Source organism: Macaca mulatta, chromosome 4 (assembly GCF_049350105.2).
Source record: "Macaca mulatta isolate MMU2019108-1 chromosome 4, T2T-MMU8v2.0, whole genome shotgun sequence".
Classification (NCBI taxonomy): domain Eukaryota; kingdom Metazoa; phylum Chordata; class Mammalia; order Primates; family Cercopithecidae; genus Macaca; species Macaca mulatta.
Window position 1 is genome coordinate 143,227,718 of NC_133409.1, and position 24,036 is coordinate 143,251,753.

The 24,036-nt window shown below is 37.1% G+C and overlaps 1 protein-coding gene across 2 annotated transcripts in view; it reads right to left on the reverse strand.

Moving 5' to 3' along the window:
- The window catches only part of DNAH8 (dynein axonemal heavy chain 8), a 317,698-nt gene that overhangs the window by 56,202 nt on the left and 237,460 nt on the right, over positions 1-24,036 (reverse strand). For both annotated transcript variants that reach the window (XM_078000047.1, XM_028847604.2), the window contains 4 exons: positions 22,796-22,998; positions 4,145-4,218; positions 1,993-2,145; positions 1,266-1,421 (listed from right to left, as the gene is read on the reverse strand). In XM_078000047.1, the coding sequence (XP_077856173.1) occupies positions 1,266-1,421; positions 1,993-2,145; positions 4,145-4,218; positions 22,796-22,998 (586 nt within the window). The remainder of the gene's footprint in view (positions 1-1,265; positions 1,422-1,992; positions 2,146-4,144; positions 4,219-22,795; positions 22,999-24,036) is intronic.

The following is a 24,036-nucleotide window of genomic DNA, read 5'->3' on the forward strand; positions in this document are numbered from 1 at the left end:
AAAGCAGTATTTGTATTAGAGTGTTGTAAGGTCTAGCAAAGCGAACAATTCCCAGATAAGAATGTATGAAATAGGCTTCGGTGACTTGGAAGCTGTAATTGACAATCCAAAGGCCACAATGGAACTTAGTAAAGATAAGCACCAGCAACGCATTTAATCTGATTTTAACTCTCTCAGGGTTGGGAGACAGACAAACAACACAGCCCTCTCTGTTGGGCAGCCAGGAACCTAGTAAAGTGGTAGGGATAATGAAGTAGGGGTAAATACACACAGTATTTTCTGGGGCGAGCATTAAGTTCCCCTCCATCTTTGGACAGGGCAGGGAGAGGTAATGTGAAGTTCTGCCCATCACTGTACACAGTTAAAAGCCTGACTCCTGGGATAGACCAACCGATTTATTTGGTCCTTCACCCCAGCCTCAGGGAAAAAAGAAACGCAGGTCGAGGTTAAAGGAATCTCTTCAATTCTCTGTGAAATCAAGGAATGGATCAAGTGCATTCAAAGTGTGTAGCTTTTGAATTACAGAACAAAAAATAAAATTCAGATGCAGAACAAAACACTAACGATAATTTTAAAAATCGTAACAGACAAGTTGCTTGGTAATCACAGAATTCTTAAATTATTGCCATCAGTACTAAGACTGTGAAAGCAAACAGCAAATGACTTGAGAAAGACTCGGAGCTGCTGTTCCTCCTCCTCCTCCAACATCACCACCACTTTTACTATCAGGTAATGAATAGAGTCAAAACAGTACATAACTCAGAGCCAGCCAATCCTAGTTCAGCCAATCCTAGTCAACCACATTTGAAGAGTACTTAACGTCTTTGAGATGGCGATAATCCTATCTTGAAATGTGGCTGTTAGTATTACAGGAGATGGTGCACATAAAATTCTTGGCCAGCACAGGCACTTTCAAAACCAAGCTCCTATCTTTATAATCCATTAGCTCATTCTACAAATATTTATTGAGCTCTGACAATCCCCTGCGTGCTGTTGTGACAGCAGGAGAGTCAGCAGTTACAAAAAGACAGTCTTCACCCTGGAGAATCTTACATTCCAATAGTCAGGATTGGGGGTTGGGGCAGGGGGCACACACAAAACACATAAACAAATATACACTATGCCAGGTGGGGAAAGTGCTATGAAGGAAAAGAGAGTAAGGAGACAGAGCGGCAACAGATAGTGCCCTCTTGGAAGCCTCTCCAATGAGGCCTCAGCACATCACCAGCCATCCCCTAAAAGTGAAAACTGCTTTCCATAGTTACCTGCACAGTGGAGTGTAAAAATGCTACTGTGTAAAGCATCGGCTTCCACATGGGTAAATTACTGATGTCCAGAAGGTCCTGATTAATTCCTGCAAATGTTCTTTTCAAACCTGCGCGTACACCTTGGGGTGGCTCATTAGTGAATTTGAGAGAGGTCTGTCATGAAAAGAAAACAGTGGTTTTGTTTCTATAAATTACTATAAAGAATAAAATAGAAATTACAATATTAGGCTGAGTATCCTTTATCTGAAGTGCTTGGGACTAGAAGTGTTTTGAATTTCAGATTTTTTTTCAGATTTGGAATATTAGCATTAAGTTGTTATATAAGCATTTCCTTTGAGCATTCTATTGGCACTGAGAATGTTTCAGATTTTGGAGCATTTCAGGTTTCGATTTTCAGATTTAGGATGCTCAACCTGTACATCAGAAAACAATATGTTTATGGTACATAAAGTGGGGGCAAAGTTCAGCACTGTATAAACTAAGTACATTGATCAGAGCTGAAACTCAATAAATTAGTACCAAGTCTTAGAGCTCTTCTATGGTAATATTTACTGTAGTCTAACCTTGATGTCAAGATTGTGATGATTATAGTATTATAGTATAAGATTTTGCAGTCCAGACTCTACAGGACCAAAAAGCCCTGTTGTGTTCTCATCTTTCAACAATGTCAATGATGCCATCTTTACTTCTATAACTCTCAATGAAAAGACATTTAGTAACAAACCTGAAGCAATGTAATTGGAAATCGATCATGAGGCTCGGTAGTTATCCATACTCGGAAAGAATCATCACTGGCTTCAGTGGTAATTAGTGTCTCTAGTAATTCTTCCATGAATTCCAGGCCAAGGTGGCAATTTTGTAGTAATACCCAACCACCCTGTATCCAAAAATGAGTTCATATTTATTTCTTGTAACTTTTTTGTTATGATTTTAATAAAACAAAATGTGCACTTTTTTTTTATAAAACCATGTGAATACTCTGTTTTGAACACATTTTTTAAAATTATATGTCAATACAATAATTTCTCCGGCTATTAGTACAAGCTAATTACTTAGAATCAAGTGGGTTCAAAATGATAGTATTCTGCTACCCCTGGTTCAGAAAGGAACAGAAATTAAAACTTGAAGACAGACTTGTGTAAGTACAGTGTGTGCACCATCTAATGGTGGGAATGGGTATTTTGGAATCAGTGACTTAAGTTGTCCTGCCTAAGGTAAATCAGAACTGACTCACCCCCAAAACCAAGAAGACTGGTTCACAGTTATTCATAGTTACAAAGAAAGATACACATGATCTCATGAAAGTTGGAGACAATACATTTGGCAACATTTACTACCATAACGCTAAGCTTTATTCTTTATCATCACTCTCTTTCCACACTTTCCTGAAACCACATAACTTATTAAGCACTTTCTAAATAAATACTTGATTAAACAAACTACCTTAAAAAAATATGTCACAAAACCATCACTGCCCTGTGAGAACATAGTTTCTTCACCAGACATTTTAATACCCTTATACAGGAATCAGCTATCTTGAACGACATAAAACTACAAAACAGTGAGCACGATAAATATATGGCAAGGCATATATACCGTGTCTCAACTGTAAGCGAAAATACAACTCACACCGGCTTAACCAGCAAAGGGGATGTGCCATCTATACAATTGGGGATTCAGAGGAAGACAGCATTCAGGATTAGTTTGTGTCATCATGGACCCACTTACTTTCTGGTTCCCCACTCTGCATTCCACAGTGCCAGCTTTATGCTAACCGTGGTGTCTCTCAAGGCAGCAACATGGCTACACCTGTTCATATCTGGTTTTCTTTTCTGATTATGCCATATAATCAATATTTACCCCACTTTGACAAACAGGGCATGGAAGTTATAAAGGCTAGCATTCCAAAGATGGTTAATGTGAACACAGTATTTACATTAAAAAGTTTTGCACTCACAGAAACTAAAGAAATTATTTAAGGCCCAAAGTTAAACTGTCAAATCACTCAACAGAGTGAAACACTTGATCTGAGTAAAAATAATTACGTATAATTGCTTTGAGATATACATGTATAAATTAAATAAATTATTGAATTTAATTAAGTGATAAAGATTAAGGCTTAGGGCATTTGAGAATTAATGACTAGCTGGAAAATTTGATGACCCAAGCAGAGTTTTAGCCCATTAACCCTCTCTAGTCATTAATTTCCAGGGAAAAGCTGCACCAAAGTTTGTACAGACATTCTGAGATCAAAAGCTTAAAAATAAACCAAGATCTTATTTTATTTTTATTTTTATAAATGGTATAATTTCTTATTACAGCTGAAAAGGCTATCTACAGAGCATTTCTAGAAAATTAATGTCCTGTGTATTTATTAGGTGCAATGGGAAATCTCTCTCAACACTCCATTCAGCTTGCAATTTTCAGTGAAAACCATTATCAATATTTAAACATAGCATCCTTAAATATTTCTTATTTGCCTGAAATGATTCATTAATGAAAAATGAAAGTCTGCCTTTAACTGAAAATGGAAATTTAACTGTCTCAATCTGTCACTCCTTAAGTACTACCTATTCATATTGATCATGAAATTCCAAGATTGCTAGAGCTGCATTCTTCGAAATCAGGTGTGTCTCCCAAATTACAAAACGAACAAAAAATCAGTGAGGGTAAAATGAAGCATATACTATAGAAAATGGAATAAGCTTTCCATGGGAATATCAGGAAGAAACTAGACTGAGGTTTAAAATTCACAGGTAATGATAAGCAAAAATGGAAAAATCAGGATTGAGCATCACGAGAAGAAGGTGGTAACATCCATGACTGTGGGGTTTCCAGCAATAATGTTGCAGCAGGAGCAATCTCTTGTCACATACCTGCTGCATGGACATCTGAATCAGCTTTCGAGCATGTACTTCTTGTCCTTGCCCCATTGAGATAGTTCTACATTCTGTAACATAGGAGAAAGTTCACTATGATAAAACATAACTCTTACAGCAGGATTAGAATGAAAAATTAAATTCTGAATGATTATAGCCTCCTTCTATTGTTTCTAAGAAAAAAATCTTTGCTGTTCAAACAGGCCTGGCCTTTGGTTGTGTGGATCAGAGAAATGCATGGAGCAGAGACCTGAAGGCACCACCCGGAAAGGCGAGGGTTGGGGGTCAGGAAGGGAGAGAAAAAGGCACATATCGTGAGAGTTTGAGATTCTTTGGAGACAATGAGGAACAAGATTAATGGTGGGAGAGGCAGTTACAATGCTATCACAGGGACTTGGAGGGAAAAAGGATTTTTTAGTTTTGCTGTAAGTTTTGGTTAGAATCCTTTTTGTTATTTTAGCAGATGCTTCTGTAAAGTTTAATTTTCTGTTGATTCCTTTTAGATATCAGGCTCACAGTGGTTTCTGTCTGCTTGTTTTGGTTTTCTTCGTATGTTTGATCATTTTTCTGAGATGAAATCTGAGACAGTTCGGCCCTGTGATGGGTACATTCAGGGGCAACCGTCTAAGACCTAGTTCTCAGCTGCTCCTCAGATTAAATCACCACCTTGGAACTAAACATGAAAACACTCCAGGATAAGAAATGTCATAATTCCAGAGATAATGCACCATTTAGGACCAGATGTCCCAGGCAGAGAACCATACTTGTGCTCTGCCACATGAATTAGCTAAATTGAAGAAGTCTGAGAATCATGTTTACACAACTGCAATTAGAAATTATCTTTTAGGCAAACCCTTGTAGGCCCCAATTTTCTTGGGTTCTAGAGGCATAATCACTGTACAAGGAAAAGCGATCAATGGAGACATTGTGAACCAGTGTATGTTTGTGGGAACTGCTGGTAGAGACTATAAGAGGCTGAAGACTTCATGGGGGTGGGGAGAGAAGTACGTCAGAAACCAGAAACATTGTCAGGATACACCATTTAAATGGCATCCTGTAGTTAATAGCCACATCTTCCGAGAAGATCTGCAGGGTGCAAAATTAGGGATTATTTGTGGGCTCAGGGTCACAGGGAGACACTTTGCAATGACAGCCTGAGGAGGATGGAAGAGCACTCACTGCTTGGAGAATCAGGAATTGAAATAGGCCCAGTGTTAACAAGCAAAGGTGGATTTTCCCACCCAAGTCCCCATGAATCTCTCCAGCTCCTAAGGGGAATCTGGCACCTGAAAAGAATCCCACCCAGCCTATAAAAGCAGAAGAAAGGAGAGGAGTGCTTGAATGAGAGGAGCCTCTGGATCCTGGATAGATATTGAGCCCCACTTATTTCAGAAGAACACACAAATGTTCAATAGATCAATGAGGGAGAGTGACAGGCTCAAAAAGTATTAACACATGAGTGTGAGCCACAGCCTCTCTGTCTTCATCCAACTCCTCTGAAACACACCTTCTAAAAGGAAGGTCTGGTTTTAGTTCAGGTGACCCTGGCATAGTTGTTGCTTGATCCAGATATTGGGTCAAGAGGTGATTTACAGGCATCCCTTCATATTCAGAATCTGACCACTTCCCAACTCTGCTTTTATTTCCTGGCCTAAGTGTCCACCACCTCTTGCCTGGATTCTTGGAATGGCCTCCTAACTGGTGGCAACCTCACTCCCACCCTTGTCCTCTACTAGCTATTCTTCCTACAGCAGCCAGAGGGGTCTCTCAAGTCCTAAGTCAGATTACATTCATCCTCTGCTCAGAACCATCCAATGGCTTCCCATTGCAGCCAAGGCAAAATCCAAAATCCAAACCAAAGTTCTTATTTACGGTCTATAAGGCCCTACACAATCAGTCCCTGCTACTGCTGCCACACACCACCCCCACCCCCACCCAACACACACACACACACCTTTTCTTATCTCACCACCCCCATCCATTCACTTTTCTCCAGCCATAGCAGCCTCCTCACCAGAACCTCCCCAGCCTCATTGCTGTTCCCTCCTTCAGAGTTCCAGACTCACTCCCTTCACATCTCAGGTTTTTCTCCCCCTATCAGCAAGGCTTTCCTGACGGTCCTGGTCCTATCTAAAACAGCACACCTCTCCTATCACTCTGTCCTTTCCCCTGCTTCTTAGCATATTTCATATTTTCTTCTTAGCATATTATGTACTACCTTGTTTATCAATTACTGTCTGTTTTATGTCCAGTCTAGAATATCAGCTAGGGACTTAGTTAGACACGGTGGCCAACCCAGCACCTAGCCAGTGCCTGGCGCTCAACAGATGCTCAATAAATATATATTTCTGAACCTTTAAAATTGAGATATAATTTCCATATAAATTATGAAGTATATACTTTGTTATAAAGTATATACTTCAATATTTTAAAATATATTTATAGAGTTGTATAAGTATCACTACTGTCAAATTATCTAATTCCAGAACATTTTCATCAACTCCAAAAGAAATCCCATACCCATTAGCAGTCACTTCCCATTTCCCCCTCCCACCCCAGCAATCACAAATCTACTTTGTTTCTATTCCAGACATTTCATTAAAATGGAATTATGTAATATATGGTCTTTTATGTCTATCTTCCTTCAGTTAGCATGCTTTCAAGGTTCATCCACATTGTAGCATGTATTACTTCATTCCTTTTTATGGCTGAATAATAGTTCACAGCATGGATATACCACATTTTTTTTTTTCCACTCATCAGCAGATGTTTGGGTTGTTTTCACTTTTTAGCTAGTATGAGTAATGCTGCCATGAACATTCACATACAAGTTTTTGGGTGGATGTATATTTTCAGTTCTGTGGGGTATATACTCAGAGGCAAGTTTGTTGAGTCATGAGATAACCCTATCTTTAACTTTTTGAGACACTGCTAGACTGTTTTCCAAAGCAGCTGCACCATTTTACATTTCCATTGGCAATGTATGAATGTTCTAATTTTTCCACACCCTTACCAATGCTTGCTGTTGTCCCTGTCTTTGATTATAGCTATCTTAGCGGGAATGAAGAAATAGCTCATTGTGGTTTTAATTTGCATTTCCCTAATAACTAATGATGCTGAGTATTTTTTCGTGTGTTTATTGGCCATTTGTATGTCTTCCTTGTAGAAATATCCACTCAAATCCTTTGCCCATTTTTAAATTGGGTAATTTGACTATTGTTGAGTTGTAAGAGCTCTTTATATATTCTGGATACTAGACCCTTAACAGATGTATGATTTGCAAATATTTTCTCCTATTTTATAGGTTGACCTTTGATGGTGCCCTCTGAAGCACAAAGTTTTACACTTTGATGAAGTCCAATTTATCAATATTTCCTTTTATTGCTTAAGTTTTTGGTTTCATATCTAGAAAAGCATTGCCTAATCCACGGCCACAAAGATTTACTCCTTTTTTATTTTTACTAAGTGTGTTATGGTTTTAGTGTTTACAGTTAAATCCCTGATTCATTTTGAGTTAATTTTTGTGTATGTTATGATGTAAAAACCAAACTTCATCCCTTTGCAAATGCTTATCAGTTCTTCCAGCACCGTTTGTTAAGAAGATTGTCTTTTCCCACATTGCATGGTCTTAGAACCCTTGTTGAAAACCAACCGACCATAATACGTGAGGGCTGGGTTTATTTCGGGACTCTCAATTCTGCATTGGGATATATATTCTTTACAATGATATATATCTTTATGCATATATCACACTCTTTTAATTACTGTAGCTTTGTAGTAAGTCTTGATTTTGGGAAGCGTAAGTCCTATAGCTTTGTTCTTCCTTTTCAAGATTGTTTTAGCTGCCTTGGGTCTCATGAATTTCTACATAAAATTTTAGAATCAGTTTGTCAATTTCTATTTTTAAAAAAGGCTGTTGGGATTTTGATAGGAATTGAGTTAAATCTCTTGATCTCTTAGATGAGTACTGCCATCTTACTGAAGTCTACTGATCCATGAACAAACTGGATGTCTTTCCATTTATTTAAGTATTTAATTTTTTAACTTTTTTTTTAGTTTTCAATGTACAAATCTTCTACTTCTTTTATTGAATTTATTCCTAAGTATTTTATTTTTAATGATATTGTAAACGAATTGTAATGTGTTTATGATTTCGTTTTTGAATTGTTCTTGCTAGTGCATGGAAATACAATAGCTTTTAAATATTGATCTTGTATCCTACAATCTTGCTGAACTCATCTATTAGCTCTAATTGTTTTTTGGTAAACAACTTATCATTTTTTATGTACAAATTCATGTCACAATCATAGAGGCCGTTTTACTTCTTCCTTTCCAATGTAGATGGCTTTTTGTTTTTTGCCTGGTCTGACTGCCCTATCTAGAACCTCCAGTACAATGCTGAATAGAAGTTGTAAGAGTAGACATCCTTGTCTTTCTCCTGATCTTTGGGAGAAGACATTCAGTCTTTTATCATTAAGTGTGATATTAACTGTGAGTTTTTTGTAGGTGCCTTTTATCAGGTTGAGAAAATTTCCTCTTATTCCTAGTTGGCTAAGCATATTTATCAATGTTTTCAATGCTTTTTTGCATCTGCATTGGACTAAATGTTTATGCTCCCCTAAAATTCATATGTTGAAACCTAAACCCCAAGGTGATGGTACTAGGAAGTGACAAGACATTAAGAGCGGGATTAGTGACCTTATAAAAGATGCCCAAGAGAGACCTCTTGTTCCACCATGTGAAGACACAATGAGAAGTCATCTACAAAATAGGAAACAGGCCCTGATTTTATCAGCTACCGAATCTGCCAGGGTCTTGATCTTGGACTCTCAGCCTCCAGAACTATGAGAAATACATTTCTGCTGCTTATAAGCTACCCAGTCCATGGTATTTTGTTGCAGCAGCTCAGGTAGATTAAGACAGCATCTGTTGAGATGATCATGTGGTTGTTGTCTATTATTCTATTAATATGGTATATTATATTGATTGATATTCATATGTTTAACCAATCTCATACTCCTGGGAGTAATTCACTTGGTCATAGTGTATAATGTTTTTATATGGTGCTGCATTTGGTTTGATAATATTTTAGCTGAGAATTTTTTTGTGTGTGTGTGTGATGTCTTTGTTTGCATTTGGTATCATGGTAATACTGGTATCAGAATGGGTTGAAAAGCGTTCTCTCCTCTTTTATTTTTTAGGAAAGCTTGAGAAAAACTAGTGCTATTCTTTAAAAATTTGCTAGAATTCACCAATGAAGCCATCTGGGACTGAGATTCCTTTTGTGGGATTTTTTTTTTTTTTTTTAATTAATGAATCAATCTCCATACTTCTTATCTCTATTCAGATTTTCTACTTCTTCTTGAGTCAGTTTCAATAGTTATCTCTAATAATTTTTCCATTTCATCTATGTTATCTAATTTGTTGGCATAATTGTTCACAGTATTCCCTTAGGAGTTTTTAAATTTTGGTGAGGTCAATAGTTACATCCCTTTTTCATTGCTGATTTTAATCATCTTCACTTTATCTTCTTTATTCTTGGTTAGTTTAGCTAAACATTTGTCAATTTTATTGATCTTTCAAAAAAGATACTTTTAGCTTCTTGATTCTTTGTTGTTTTTCTATTTTCTGGCTTTTTTTTGCTCACATATTTATTATTTCTTTTCTTTTGACTGCTTTGAGTTTAGTTTGCTCTTCTTTTCTAAGTTTCTTAATGTGGAAGGTTGTTACTGATTTGTAATCTTTCTTCATTTAATATAAGGTAATAAATATTTTATATCTTTTCTGAATGGCCTGGGGAAAAAAAAGATTGATTGGCATTGAAAAAGTGAGAAACATTCCCACTCAAGGAAGGAAAGGGGCCAATGAGACAAGAAACAGCATAGGCTGAGTTTTTAGAGGTGGGGGCAAGGACTGCCAAGACATCATAAGGGGAACTCTCAAGAGAAGCATGTATGCAGGAAACATTGGAGGAAGTGTGGCTGCAAGTGATACAGTATAATTACACTTTGGTGGTTTATGTTTTGTTTTAATTGTTTGAATTTGAAAGACTTTAGTAAAATTTTGACTGCCTTTATATTCCTTTCCAAAATTAGGCTTGTGTCTCTTCCACCTTTTTTTTTTTTTTGACTTACTTCTAACTAAATAATATATGTTCACATTAGAAGGTTTGAAAAATACAGGAGCACATAAAGAAGGAAATAAAAATCACCAATATTCCTCTCTAGAGATCTTTATTCTAATCCTTTTAATATGCAAAATCCACAATCCCTTACCTTCATTTAAAAATTCAGAAAGCTCTGAAAACGGTAAATCATTTTGGAGGCAAAAGCTCTCCTGAACAGATGTGAGGCTATTTATAGTCTTTATTTATCCCTATCTTCCTGAATATTTATATCTTAGCTGCAGTGTATTATATAATATATGGAATATTACCTTCTAAAAACCAGAACATTCTGATTTCTGAAGCGTATCTGGCCCCAAGGGTTTGTAGACCTACCTATATTAAAATTTATATATGTATATATGTATTATACATTTTTATTTTATTTTATTTTTTGAGATAGAATCTTGCTCTGTCGCCCAGGCTGGAGTGCAGTGGCACAATCTCGGTTCACTGCATCCTCCACCTCCCGGGTTCAAGAGATTCTCGGCCGGGCGTGGTGGCTCAAGCCTGTAATCCCAGCACTTTGGGAGGCCGAGACGGGCGGATCATGAGGTCAGGAGATCGAGACCATCCTGGCTAACACGGTGAAACCCCGTCTCCACTAAAAAATACAAAAAACTAGCCGGGCGAGGTGGCGGGCGCCTGTAGTCCCAGCTACTCAGGAGGCTGAGGCAGGAGAATGGCGTAAACCCTGGAGGCGGAGCTTGCAATGAGCTGAGATCCGGCCACTGCACTCCAGCCAGGACGACAGAGCGAGACTCTGTCTCAAAAAAAAAAAAGAGATTCTCATGCCTCACCCTCCTGAGTAGCTAGGATTACAGGAATGTGCCACCATGCCAGACTAATTTTTTGCATTTTTAGTAGAGACAGGATTTTGCTATGCTTGGCCAGGCTGATCTCAAACTCCTGGCCTCAAATGATCCTTTGCCTCAGCCCCTTAAAGTAATGGGATTACAGGTGTGAGCCACCATGCCCGGCCTATAGATTATTTTATATCTCTACATTCCAATGGTATGTTGTGAACATTTTACTGTCATCAAATATTATTGAAAAACAGTTTTTAATAGCAGCACAGCGTTCCATCATGTCAAATCCATTCTTGTTCATTCAATCAATAACTTTTTATATACTTAAGACATTTTTGATTTTTCAGTATTATAAATTGCACTAGATGAAACACCCTTGTATATAAATCTGGATGTATATCTCTCAATATGTTCTTAGGAGGAATTCATACATGGAGAAGAGTTTGGATACAGCATTCAAACCGTTTTTAAAAATTCACAACAAACGAAAAAGGACTCCCAGTGTCTCCCACTGAAATGGAATGCTATAGTCCCCTGCCCACACACCTATCCTTGTTTTTTTGTGCTTTTATTTATGGTGCTTTTGACATACAGATTTTTTTTTTATTTCAACAGGTTTTGGGGGGAACAGGTTGTGTTTGGTTGCATGAATAAGTTTTTTAGTGGTGATTTCTGAGATTTTGGTGCACCCATCACCTGAGCAGTGTACCCTCTACCTACTACGTAGTCCTTCATCCCTCACACCCTCACATCTTTTCTCCCCAGTCCCCAAAGTCCATTGTATCATTCTTATGGCTTTGCGTCCTCATAGTTTAGTTCCCACTTATAAGTGAGAACATACGTTTGGTTTTCCTTTCCTGAGTTACTTCACTTAGAATAATGGTCTCCAATTCCATCCAGGTTGTTGCAAATGCCATTATTTCACTCCTTTTTACAACATACAGATGTTTCAAAATTCATCCAGTCACATTATCTATCTTGTCCCTCTGGTTTTAGACTCAGGTATTATGATTAAGAAAATCTTGGCCACTCAACTAATTGAATATATACTATAACTAATTGAATATATTCTTCTTCTTCTTTTATAGTTTAATTTAAAGCACTTAATGCCTTAGTCAACCTAAAATTTATTTTAGAGTTTAATGTGAGGTAACACTTTTGTGTTTTCCAAAGTTAACCTGTTATCTCAACACTGTTTACTGTCTAACCCATTTTTCCTCCACTGATTGGAAATACAAATCTTATCACATATTAAGCTATTGTACATACAAGAGTCTAATTTTGGCCCTTTCATTTTGCTCCATATTTATCAATGTTTGCAATGCAAATGACTAAATTATTGCCATTCGATAACGTTTTAAAAATCTGGTGGTGCTGGTTCCCCATTATTCTTATTTTTTTCCATTTCAAGCTTTCTTAGCTATTCTTGTCCATTTACAATTCTAGAAGATCTAATATCCCTCTACTATCCAACTAGAAAAACAATGATGCTTGAGTTTCAATTAGACTTGGCTTCAATTTATAGATTAATTTAGGGAATACTGACATCTTTACAATATTGAATCTCTATACTGGGAATATGGCTCACCTCTCCATTTATTCTAACTACTTTTATGTCTCTAAGAAGGTTTTATAGTTTTCTTTAAATGAGTATTTTAAAAATTATTTCTCAGTTTTATTTTTATTGCTATAATTAAGAGGAGTTTTATATCTTATTTTATAAGAAAGCATCATTTTTTAATATATTTATCTTGTAAACAGTCACCTCACTGAACTATAAGACTATTAAGTCTAATAGTTTTTCCATTGATTCATTTGTGTTTTTGTTAGACAATTATATTGTCTAAGAACAATGTTGATTTTGTCCCTCCTTTCCAGTAGTTACATCTTTTATTTATGATTCTTTCAATACATTAGCCATATCTTCTACAACACAATGCTAAATAACAGTGGCAATAGCAGACATCTGTATTTGACTTTAATGGATATGTCTCTAGCTGTTCACCAATAAGTATCATGACATTTGGGGTTCACAATCATTATCATAGAAATAAAATATCCTTCTGTTCCCACTTTCCAAAAGTCAAATATAAGTGTTGAATTTTTATAAAATGGCTTTTATAGCACCTATCAAGATAACAGTATGATAGCTTAAGGAAAAGTTTTTCTCTTATTGCTGTGATGAGATTTCCTAATCCTGCATCTTTCTGATATTTGCCCATGTGTTCCAGCTTGGTGAAGGCACGTTATTATTTGCAAGTTATTTTTTGATGTTCTACTGAATTCTTCCTTTTCAAAGTCATATTCTGTTTTTCATTGACACAAAATGATTGTACATATTTATGGGTAATGTATACATTACACATGTATACATTGTGTAATGATCAAATCAGGTAATTAAGATATCCATCACAACAAATAATTTTTATTTCCCTGTGTTAAGAGCATTCAATATTCTCTCTTCTAGCTATTTTGGACTATATATTATTTTTTTCACAATAAATTATTGTTAACTATTCACTTTACTGTGCAATAGAACACTAGAAATCATTCTTCCTCCCTGTTACCCTCCCTCAGTTTCTGGTAGCCACTATTCTACTCCAATTCTAAGAGATCAAATTTATCAGATTCTCAAGAGTGAGATCATGTGGTACTTGTCATAGAATGTGAGATCATTCTATGCTCAGCTTATTTCATTTAGCATAATGCCCTCCATATTTATCCATGTTGTCACAAACGACGGAATGCCATTCTTTTTTATGACTGAATAGTATTCCATTGTGTATATGTACTGCATGTTTTAATCCATTCATTTGGTGATAGGTACTTAGGTTGATTCTGTATCTTGGCTATTATGAATAGTGCTACAGTAAACATGGGAGTACAGATAGATACCTCTTCAACATACTGATTTCACTTCCTTTGTTTTTTTTATTTTATATTTAAAACAAAAAAATCCTTTCAAAGTTTTCTTAATGATTTCACCTCTTTTGGATATATACTTAGCAGTAGTACTGCTGAATCATAGGGTAGTTCTATTTTTAGTTTTTTGAGGAACCTGCATACTATTCTCCAAAGTACTAACTTACATTTCTACCAATACTGTATGAGGGTTCTTCTTTCTCCACATCATTGCCAGCATGTGTTACTGTTCTTTTCATACAAGCCATTTAAATTGGGGTGAGATGATAACTCATTGTAGTTTTGATTTGTATTTCTCTGATGACCAATTATGTTGAACCCCTTTTCATATATCTTCGCCATTTGTATGTCTTATTTTGAGAAATGTCTGTTTGGATCTCTTGTTCACTTTAATAAATAGATTATTTGTTTTTTTGCTATTGAGTTGTTTGCGTTACTTATACATTCTGCATACTAACATCTTGTCAGATGCATAGCTTGCAAATATTTTCTCCTATCCTTTAGGTTATGTCTTTACTATGTTGATTGTTTCCTTTGCCGTGCAAAAGCTTTGTAGCTTCAGGTAATCCCAATTGTCTATTTTTGCTTTGGTTGCCTGCTTTTGAGGTCTTACACAAAAAAATATTTTCCCAGATCAATGTTCTGGAGCATTTCCTCCAGTGTTTTCTTATAGTAGTTTCACAATTTCAGGTCTTACATTTCAGTCTTTAATCCATTTTGATTTGATTTTTGTGTATGGTGAGAAATAGGGGTCTAGTTTCATTATTCTGCATATAATTACCCAGTTTTCCCAACATCATTATTGAAAAAATTGATCTTTCCTCATTACATGTTCTTGGCAACTTTGTTGAAGATAAGTTGATTGTAAATGAAGATAAGTTGGTTTACCTCTGGTTTCTCTATTCTGCTCCATTGGCCTATGTGTCTGGTTTTATGCCACTACCATCCTGTTTTGGTTACTATTGCTTTGTAGTACATTTTGAAGCCAGGTAGTTTGGTGCCTTAAACTTTTTTCTTTTTTTTTTTTTAATGCTCAAGACTGCTTTAGCTATTTGGGATTTTGTGTGGTTTCACATAAATTTTAGAATTTTTTTTCTATCCATAAAAAATGACATTGGTATTCTGATAGAGATTGCATGTGAATCTGTAGATTGCTTTGGGTAGTATGGATATTTTAACAATATTAACGCTTTCAAGTAATAAACACAGGATATCTTTCCATTTATCTGTGTCCTTTTCAACTTCTTCCATCAATGTTTAATAATTTTCATTGTAGATATTTTTCACCTCCTTAGTTAAATTTACTCCTAGGTATTTTACTTTTTGTAGCTATTTTAAATGGGATTGCTTTTTAAATTTCTTTTTCAGATAGTTCACTGTTGGCATATGGAAACTCTAATTTGTGTAGGTTGACTTTGTATCCTACAACTTTACTAAATTTGTTTTTTGGTCCTAATAGTTCTTTCGTGGCATCTGTAGGGTTTTCTACATATGTCATCTACAAATAGGGACAATTTGACTTCCTCTTTTCAAACTTGGATGCCTTTTATTTCTTTATCTTGCCTGATTGCTCTAGCTAGACTTTCCTGTATATGTTGAACAGAAGTGGTGAAAGTGGGCATCACTGTTGTGTTCCTAATTCTAGAGGAAAACCTTTCAACTCTTCCCAGTTCAGAATGACGTTAGCTATGGATTTGTCATACATGACCTTTATTGTGTTGAGGAACATTCCTTCACACCTAATTAGTTTAGGGTTTTTATTACAAAGGAATGTTGAATTTTATCCAATTCTTTTTCTGTGTCTATTGGGATGATGACATGGTTTTTGTCCTTCATTCTATTACTGTGATGTATCACACTTACTGATTTATACATCTTGAAACATCCATGCATCCCGTTTAATCAATGTGAATGATCTTTCTGAGGCACTGTTTGATTTGGTTTGCTAGTATTTTGTTGAGGATTTTACATCTATGTTCATCAGGGATATTGGCCTGTAGTTTTCTTTCTTTGTTGTGTCTTTGTGTTTTGACATTAGAGTAATGCTAGTCTCATAGAATGAGTTTGAAAAAATTCCTAGCCGCTTCAATTGTCTGGAATAATTTGAGAAGAATAGGTATTATTTCTTCCTTAAATGTTTGATAGAATTCCATAGTGAAGCCATCAGTTCCTGGGCTTTTTTTTTTTTTTTTTTTTTTTTTTTTTTTTTTTTTAAGGGAGACTTAATTACTGATTCAATCTCATTACTCATTATTGGCTGTTCAGGTTTTCTAATTCTTCATGATTCAATCTTGGTAGATTTGTCTACAAATTTACCCATTTCTTCTAAGTTTTCCAATTTGTTGGCATATAATTTTTCATAACAATCTTTAATGATCTTTTGTATTTCTGTGGTATCAGTTATGATGTCTTCTTTTTCATCTGGTTTTTTTTTTTTTCCAGTCATATCTCTTTTTCTCTTAGTCTGGCCAAAGGTATTGATTTTATCATTTCAAAAATAACATCGCTTCATTTTGTTGATCATTTGTACTTTTAAAAATTCCTATTGCATTTATTTTCTACTCTGATCTTTATTATTTCTTTTCTTCAAATTTTGAGTTGAATTTGTTCTTGTCTTTCTAATTCTTTGAGATGCAACATTAGGTTGTTTATTTGTGATTTTTTTTTTTTTTTTTTTGGGTATAGGCATTTATTGTTCTAAACTTCTCTCTTAGAAGTGCTTTTGTTGTATTCCATAGATTTTGGTGTGTTGTATTTCCATTTTCATTTGCCTCAAAAAATTGTTAAATTTTCTTTCAAATTTCTTCTTTGACTCATTGGTTATTCAGGAACATATTGTTTAATTCCCATGTATTTGTACAGTTTCCAAAGTTCCTACTGTTACTGATTTCTCGTTTCATTCCATTGTGGTCAAGAAAGATACTTGGTAGTTTTCCAATTTTTTAAAATTTGTTAAGACTTGTTTTGTGGCTTCATATATGATCTATCCTGGAGAATGTTCCATGTGCTGTTTAAAAAAATGTATATTTTGCAGCTATTGGATGGAATGTTCTGTAAATGTCTGTTAGGTCCATTTGATTTAGAGTATAGTTTAACTCTAACATTTCTTTATTGATTTTCTATCTGGGTGATTTGTCCATTGCTGAAAATGGGATGTTGAAGTCCCCTACTATTATTGTATTGCAGTCTATGTCTCCCTTTAGGGCTATTAATATTTTTTATTAATTATATGTTCTATTATAATTAATATGTATTAGTATTTATGTATCTTTATATACTCAGGAGCTCTGATGTTGGGTGCGTGTGTGTGTGTGTGTGTGTGCATGCGTGCATGCATGTGCACTCTTGTATTTACCCTTAATCACTGTATAATGGCCTTCTTCGTTTTACAGTATTTGGCTTATAGTCTATTTTATCTGATATAAGCATAGTTACTCCTGTTCTTTTTATGGTGCCCATTTACATAGAATATCTTTTTCCATCCTTCATTTTCAGTCTGTGTGTATCCTTACAGGTAAAATGAGTCTCTTGTAGGCAGCATGCAGCTGAGTCTTTTTAAAAAAATCCATTAAGCCACTCTGTGTCTCTTAATCATAGATTTCACTCCATTTACATTCAAAGTAATTATTGGTAGGTAAGGACTACTGCCATTTTGTTACTTGTTCTCTAGTCAATTTGTAGATCCTTTCTTCTTCCATTCTTCCTCTCTTGTAGTCTTCCCTTGGTTGGGGTTAAGTGATTTTCTCTAGTAGTATGTTTTGATTCCTTACTTTTTAGTTTTAGTGTATCTAATATAGGTTTTTGCTTTGTTGTTACCATGAGGCTTACCAGAAAATCTGATATTTATAACAAGTTTTTTTGTTGCTGTTGTTTTGTTTTGTTTTTAGGGACAATATGCCTGAACTGTGTGAGAAAGTTGGTCAGGGACACAAGCCCAGAAGCCTGTCCCAGTGGCCCAGATGAGTTTGTTTTCCAGCAGGTCTCTGCACAGATGGGATAGTTTCCAACTGCAGCAGGAGGGGCTAGAGCTGAGACTAGACCCCTTCAGGACTTGATGTGGGGCAGCAGCTGGCAAGCCCACCTAATTGGTTCAGATGGGAGTGTGTCTCCCAGCAGGTCTCTGCACAAATTAGTTTCCTGACTACAGCAGGAGGGACTGGAGCTGAGACTGGGCCCTTTTGGGATATGCTGGAGGATGATGACTTAAGAGTTCATCTCATTGGCTCAGAAGGGCATATATCTCCCAGTAGATCCCTGCACAAGTAGGATAGTTCCCTGACTGCAGCAGGAGGGGCCAGAGTTGACAGTGGGCACCCTTCGTATCTGCTGGGGTACAGAGGTTGATGAGCCCTTCTTGGAGGCTCAGACTCCCAGGCTGCTAGATATGAGCAAGCCTCCTTCTGGGCTCTTGCACTGTTAGCTCTGAGTTGGGACCTCAGCTGAGGGTGGCTGGAGACAAGCCACAGGGTAACTTTCAAGTTCACTGCCAAGATCGATGTTGGCAGGCAGACAAGCCTCTCCACCGAGACACTAGTGTGCCTGATTCCACCTACAACCCTTGGCAGTTGGTTTTAGTTGCAGGCTCAAGGCCAAAAAGGGCTGTAGCCAAACTCCTTGGGGAGCAGGGCCATTTCTAGGCTTGAACCTGGAAGCACAATTGGCAGATCTGCCATTTGGGTGTCAGTTTGTACTCTCAAAACAACCCTCCTAGGTCTTAGATTTTAATAGGGTTTCACAACCTTCTACCTATATCCTGAGGCTCCTGCAGAGAGCTCATCTGTAGATGGATACAGAATTGCTGATGTGGTGTTGGGATATGAGGGAGGGATATGTAGAGGGATATGAGACATCTTGCTGATGTCACTATAAATTCAACTTGCTTGTGATTTAGTTAAGATCCTTACAGTTTATTTATTTATTTATTTATTTATTTATTTATTTTTGAGACAGAGTCTTGCTCTGTCACCCAGGCTGGAGCGCAATGGCGCAATCTCAGCTCACTGCAACCCAACCTCCGCCTCCTGGGTTCAAGCTATTCTCATGTCTCAGCCTCCTGAGTAACTGGGATTACAAGTGCCTGCCACCATGCCCAGCTAATTTTTGTATTTTTAGTAGAGAAGGGGTTTCATCATGTTGGTCAGGCTGGCCTCGAACTTCTGACTTCAGGTGATCCACCTGCCTCGGCCTCCCAAAGTGCTGGGATTACAGGCATGAGCCACCACGCCTGGCTGGTTTTCTTTCGTTTATGCAGTTACTATCCGGGTCAGTTTACTATTTCAGAATAACGTTAATAAAGAGGAAAATGGGCCAGATGAAGTGGTTCATGCCTGTAATCCAAGCACTTCAGGAGGCCAAGGAGGGAGGATCACTTGAGCTCAGGAGTTCAAGACCATCCTGGGCAACATAATGAGAACTCACCTCTACAAAAAAACAACCAAAAAAATGTAACTAGGAGTAGTGGTGTGTGCCTGTAGTCCCACCTACTTGGAAGGCTGAGGTAGGAGGATCACTTGAGCCTGGGAGGTTAAGGCTGTAGTGAGCCATGATTGCACCACTGCACTCCAGCCTGGGTGACAGAGCAAGACTCTGTCTCAAAAATAAATAAATAAAACAAAAGGAAAATATATTCTCTTTTTCCATCTTTTGGAACAGAATATAGCATGTGAGAGTCCTTGAAAGTTTTAAAGGACTTATCAGAAAATTATCCAAGCCTAGAGTCTTTGCTGATGTAATAATTTTAAAACTTCTACCTTTTCTCACCTTGATTATTGGTTTATTCAGGGTTTTCTACCTTTTCTGAGGAATTTTCTAAACTCATATGTTTCTATAAATTTGCCAATTTTGATGAGCTGCTGTAATTTATTACTATAATTATAAGCCATTCTCCTATTATTTAAAATGTTAAAATATTTCATCTGTACATATTATTATTTCAGTTTTTATATTATTATTCTACTTCTACTTTTGTGTACCTGTGGGGGTTTTATGTATTTGTTCTCTTTTGTTCGTTTTCAGGTGTTCTTTTTAAGCCCATCCTTCCTCTGAGACCTCCCTCCTCCCCTATTCAGGCTCCCAGAAGGGCTCTCATGCTAAATCCATCTGCTTTCTCCACTTCGCCCACATACCCAGTACTCTGTGCAGAGTTCCTCTGCTCCAGATTTCTCACTACAGATCTTGACCAGTACAAGACAATATCTATAACCCAAAGTTTCCCTTCTCCTCTTTTTCTACAAAAACTTTTTGATTCTGTCCCATCCTTATGTTACTTTCAGGTAGCTGGTTAATTCCTTCAATGAAAACAATGAGAAGGAATGAAAAAGAAAGACCAATGAGATCACTGAAGTGGGGTTCCTGACATAAGTTCTGAACCAGATCTGCCATGGACTAGGTCTGGGGCCTTATCTCCAGACCATAGTTTCCCCCATCTGTAAAAAAAAAAAAAAGTAATTGGATTTCAAGATTTCCAGTCACATTCACCTTAAGCATCCTATGATTATTATCCAGATTTTCAAATAAAATATTAATAGCTGAGACTACACTAACATGTTGCTCTGTCTGTGTAACAGTTCCATTTTAACAGTTAGCTTTGGGACTTTCAACCCAAAGCAGCAAGCAGCACGAGATTTCCTAATACTGCTAAAATGATTTGGCAATAGAATTGTTCATAAAATTCATTTGATCCTTCAGTGTCAAAACCAAATCTATGTTGTTCCAGTATCCTAATAAAGGAATCAATAGAAGCCTGGATTGTTGTTGGAAAAAGTAAAGTAGGAGTAAGAAATGGAAATCACCAAATTGCCAAGCAAAGCAGTATGATAGAACTAAAGGAGATAGCACAAGTCTGCCCTTCTGTATTCATGGAATGTCAGTTATAATTTCTCCCCAAGGAGACCCTGAATTTCTTGATTATGTTCTTAAATTACAACATTTGAAATGGTAACTCTGGTTGAATATTCCTTCTTCTAGGCATTGTATCTTCTTCTAAGAAATGTCCCCCATTCCAGCTTCATACATAAGGTTTCTACTAGGAACCTATCTCCAGAGCAGCAGTTCATCGATTGGCCCAGAAAGGAGTGCATGACCAAAGCTATGATTGGCCCAGAAAGGAGTGCATGACCAAAGCTAAGACAATGAGTTACTTCCCTGGATATTGGGACTTGGAACCAAGACAATAAGAGGAGTTTCCCTGGGAGTGCTGAACATTCTGAGCATGTAAGCAGTGAAGCCCACGAGCCACCAGAAGCCACATGTTCTGCCATGTGGAGAAGAATGGTAAGTGGCAAGAGAGAAAAAAGACACCTGTGTAGAGACAGAAGTGAGGCATAGCGGCAGCTGGATAAACACTCATAGAGCAACAGATTTGAGAGAGATTTGCAAACTGTAAGGCTCCTAGAGAGGCATCACTCTCAGATAAACTCAGACAGCTGGTGTGCTGCAGTAAATACTAGAGCAAAACTGCCTACTTTGGAGATAGCTAATGAGACTTAACCATGAGCAGTTGCCAATATAACCTGGGCACTCTTTGCATTGGTATCAGTGTTCAGATAGAAGACGTGGCCATTTGAACACTGATCCACTGAGAATATAGAACAGTGTGGTGACAACAAATAGAGCGAAGTCAAGATGAGAAAAGAGGACATGGACATGAACATACTACCATAGCTTGGTTTTATGCACAGGGACAGGTGGCTAGTACATGGACATGACTGAATTGATTTTATATCATGCTTATATAGACTATGTAATAAATTTAATGTAATTTTACTTCACAGGATAGATTTAGTGATTCACAATCAATCACTTAAATACTCAAAAGACATGAGTGGATTATTCCTACAAGTTATATAGATATCTGAACCTAGAAGATTGCAAATGGCAATGTCAACAACATTCAGATTTTCAGAGTATGAATGAAGGAAGGGATAAACAGTCCTTCTTACAGCATGGCACAATCCTGTCAAGATGTGCTCTGCATCCCTGTCCTTTAATCCTACTGATTCAGTCACACTTATAAACGCTTTTGTGTTTATAACTTCTCTGCGCATCTCCTCCCCACTAGAGTAACTTTCTATCTCCCACCACCCCACCTGGTAAATTTTATCTATTTTTTAACTTCCTACTCAAATATCATCAATGTGATGTTTTCCCCCATATCCCAGGCAATCTGAGTAGCTCCGAATCCTGTGAACGGCCACTTCTATGAAACATTTACTGCAGCTGTCACATCGCCCTCAATTACATGTTTACATGTCTGTCTTTCCCAGCTGTGTTTGTATTAATCTCTGTACCCCCAAATCTAGCACACTGCCTGTACTGAATGGTTATTAAGTGAAAGCATGAAATAATTAATCCCTAATTACTATGCATTACAATAATGGTTATAGTTTTTCAATTTGTGACAAAATAAACTTTGCCGTAATTTTATATAGACGTGGCAATAACATAAACTTTGGCTGTTGTGCGTTCATTCTTTTTAGTCGGCTATCCATGCAATGCAGCCATCTCCTTAGAACTTAAAAACACAACCAATAAAAAAAAAAGTATATGGTAGATGAGTGTGTTCTTCTCTACACAAAGATACCTATATCATACCCTCACTTTAGGGGGTATGAAAGGATGGAAGAGGAATAAGTTTAATATTTTTTGAATTCAGTTTTACATATATTTCTAAGAATCAATTATAAAAGTATGAAAGGCAAAATTCGGGACAAAAATATGGAAGTGTTGCTAAATTTTGTAGATTGTTAATCCTACCCAGTTTCAGTTTCTTGGCCAATGCATCAATTTGATTGGTGGGGTCAGATCCCATGGACAGGAAGCATATCAGAGGTGTCCGGGTATCACTTTCTTCCCAAGTTTTCTCCAGATTTAAGATAACTGGTTCTGTGTACTTCTCCTCTAAAGAATCTGCAATATACTTTCTTGCTTGAAAAACAGTACGGTCTGGGCACCACGACCTAAAAATGAATACAAGTTAAGCGAAATAAACTAAACGTGTTCATTTTTTCTTCTATCTGAGTAAAAACACACATTTAATTAGCAAAAGGGCAACAAGCTAATTCCTACTTTTCCACATCCGTGTAAGAGGAATGGCCAGGTTTCCTATCCATGGATGAGCACAAATTTAATCTCACGGTTTTGGTGCCAGCCAGGCATTGGCAAGAAGTAGGGCAGAGCCCATAACAACACAGTGTCCTCTACCAGCTCCAACACATGGTAGGGGCTGACCTGCCACACACTGTGAGGCTCCACATCCTTCAGGGGAGGAACCAATGTGCCAAAGATGCCCAAAGTAAGTTGGTCAGCAAGCATTTGTAGCATACCATTTGTGTAATGCACACCATAGCAAGTTCCACACACACAGACACATTGGATAGTGTCATTTAATACTGATATGGTAAAGCACAGACAAGCCCCACAGACTCTTTTTGTTTTTTTTGTTTTGTTTTGTTTTTTTGCTACTAGATTGTACTATTTGACATAGATCTAATTTTTAAATGATGGATTAAAAAATAGACACATGTGTTCCAATAAAACCAAGTAGCCCTGGCCGGGCGCGGTGGCTCATGTCTGTAATCCCAGCACTTTGGGAGGCTGAGGTGGGCAGATCACAAGGTCAGGAGATTGAGACCATCCTGGCTAACATGGTGAAACCCCGTCTCTACTATAAATACAGAAAATTAGCCGGGCATGGTGGCAGGCGCCTGTAGTCCCAGCTACTCGGGAGGCTGAGGCAGAAGAATGGCGTGAACCCGGGGGCAGAGCTTGCAGTGAGCCAAGATTGCGCCACTGCACTCCAGCCTGGGCAACAGAGCAAGACTCTGTCTCAAAGGAAAAAAAAAAAAAGGAGCCCTTTCATACTCTGCAGACTATGAGGTCAACATTAGTGTTGTTCTGGCCACTCTTGAAGGGTGACAATGTCTAAGAAACAGCTTTTTCTAAGAAATGCAAACTTAGGTGTAGAACATTAGAAAAGACAAAGATCGCTTCAAAAT